The 2160-nt window shown below is 39.3% G+C and overlaps 1 protein-coding gene and 1 long non-coding RNA gene across 2 annotated transcripts in view; one reads left to right on the top strand and one right to left on the bottom strand.

The window, feature by feature from the left end:
* The window catches only part of LOC131889716 (uncharacterized), a 13679-nt gene extending 12481 nt beyond the window's left edge, over positions 1-1198 (top strand). The window contains exon 3 of the long non-coding RNA XR_009374222.1: positions 1089-1198. This is a non-coding gene — a long non-coding RNA (uncharacterized LOC131889716). The remainder of the gene's footprint in view (positions 1-1088) is intronic.
* LOC131889710 (calcitonin gene-related peptide type 1 receptor-like) overlaps positions 1-2160 on the bottom strand; it is a 25483-nt gene that overhangs the window by 17805 nt on the left and 5518 nt on the right. Inside the window, exons 2-3 of the mRNA XM_059238874.1 lie at positions 1410-1528; positions 1245-1333 (exon numbers count right to left, since the gene is read on the bottom strand). Coding sequence (XP_059094857.1) covers positions 1245-1333; positions 1410-1462 — 142 coding nt within the window. The 5' untranslated portion in view covers positions 1463-1528. The remainder of the gene's footprint in view (positions 1-1244; positions 1334-1409; positions 1529-2160) is intronic.

Below are 2160 nucleotides of genomic sequence, written 5' to 3'. Positions count from 1 at the left end.
CACAGGGAAAAGTGACTTTTACCTTGGAGTTATTGATGGGCCAAAGCTAACATGGTATTGGTTCTTTTTTTTTATTATTTTTTTGGTTAGATGTATGTGGAACACTTTTGCAGCAAAAAGAAAGACCAAATTTGATCAATCGCACTCTTATGTGTATATGCCTAATTCAAGTATTTATTCTTGATATATATATTCCTAACAAATTACTAAATCATTTGGCGTTGGATTTCCACAACTAATCGATGGCAATGGATCGAGGGTTTTTTTAAACTGTTGAAAATTGTGTTGAGAAGTCTGCTACGTATAATTTGCAGTTGTATGAAAGTTGTTGAAGCTCAGAACGACAAGCTTACAAATATTGTTGAACCGTCGGAAACAAATTGCTGACACCACTGTAATGACTTCAATCTAAAGAACAAATTGTTCCCCATAACTACAATATACTGTGACCGTAATATTCATCCCACATTTTGCCTTGCTCGAAGCTTAGATCTGAATGGGTAAATGCAAAAATTGCCGAAGTTTCATGTATATTTGGGGGCTTCCTTACCTCTGCATGGAATGGAATCCTTTTGAGTTAAAGAAAAACACTATATCTTATTTAGCTTTAAATTTCTATGACATCTGATCCACCAACAAATTAGATCTGGTTGGCCCTTGATATTAGGGTTCATCAGGATGTTGGTCAATAACTTGTCCAAATTTGACTTATTACAGATCCTTCAACAGGAAAGCCTACATATTGTTCAATAAAAATATTATACTGTGTTACTAAATCAACACTAGTGGAGAAATATCCGAAAAATGATCAACCAATAGATCTCCTTAAAAACCCTTCAGGAACTTGGGGTCAAAATTAAGCGCCGAAAGGTCATGGCCCAAGAGTTGTAACATTTGAACTTTGAAAGTGTCATAAATAAAAGAAAAAACCTTAAAATTGGCCTAAAAAGGCTTGATTTATGAGCTATTCGCAAAACATGTGAGCTCCTGGGCTCACTAGCTCAAGTTCTTGTCGACCCTAGACCACGTTTCCGTATGAGTTCTCGAATCCGTTTTTTTTCTTATGACGTTCAACTTTTTCTTTCAAGGCCCCGAGGATGAAAAAGTGAAGGTCAAACCTTTCCATCTCTAGCTGGCAAATGAGCCCATTTCCATTGAGCAGCAATCTTCAAAGGCAAGTTTCTTTTGTGCATAATAGCCTGACTTATCACATTTGACAATTCATCCTTCTCTCGGGTTCTTACCCGTTTCGTTATGAATCTTCTGCATCACTTTGATGATGTTTTCCATGAATGTGACGAATTTCACCCGCAATTCATCCACCGTGTCAGCTCTAAACCAAGACAATCCAAAAAAAAAAATTTCAATTCCTCAAAGGACCCATTGAGCATTTTGCGCATGAGACTCACGAAAGAACGGTGTCCTTCCAATCGTTGAATGGGCGGATGATGATGGTTGGCATCTTGGCGTCTTTCCAAGGACTTCCTTCCACTCACTCACTCTGGTCTCAATCAATCAATCCTCAAACCTGGAGAAAGAAGAGACAAAAAGTGGATGAATTCTGGCTTTAGATTGCAAAGATTTGAAACCTTGAGGCATGTTGAGCTTCTCAGCCCCCTGCCATCGAATTTGAGCGGTTGATTGAAAACGACATGTCGATGGATCTCGAATTAGCTCGCTTTCAGGGAAGCCATAAAGGCCACCTACTCGAGCAACCAGGAAACCCTCCATATTTGCAGACTTGTTTTCGACATACCTCCTGGCCAAATTGAGACATGTCTATCGATTCCTGGTTGGAATTGAAGTCCGTTTCAATTGTCTCTGATACTCTGATAGGCGTAAATATATCTAGTCAGAGGATGAACATCTATGATGGAGCAGGATAAATTGGCTTAAAGTGAAGGGAAAACTGTTCCACCTTTCCGTCACGATTTCCAATTGGATGGGTTGGACTCAAATTGGGCCCCATTTCATGGTCAACCTGTCTCGATCATCTTCGTGTCAAATTCGAGGAAGATGTTCCGGAAATTGCTGGAAAAGGCTGCCTTCGCTGGCATGAGTCCATCTTTACGGGCAATGCTAGTACATCAAATTTGCAGTCAATTTGGCTTATTTGGAATTTCAATTCATTTTGGACAGTAGCCATATTTCTGTCTCGTT

This window comes from Tigriopus californicus, chromosome 10 (assembly GCF_007210705.1).
Source record: "Tigriopus californicus strain San Diego chromosome 10, Tcal_SD_v2.1, whole genome shotgun sequence".
In the NCBI taxonomy this organism is placed as follows: Eukaryota; Metazoa; Arthropoda; class Copepoda; order Harpacticoida; family Harpacticidae; genus Tigriopus; species Tigriopus californicus.
Note: the sequence above shows the minus strand (reverse complement) of the source record. Positions and strands in the feature narration are given on the sequence as shown.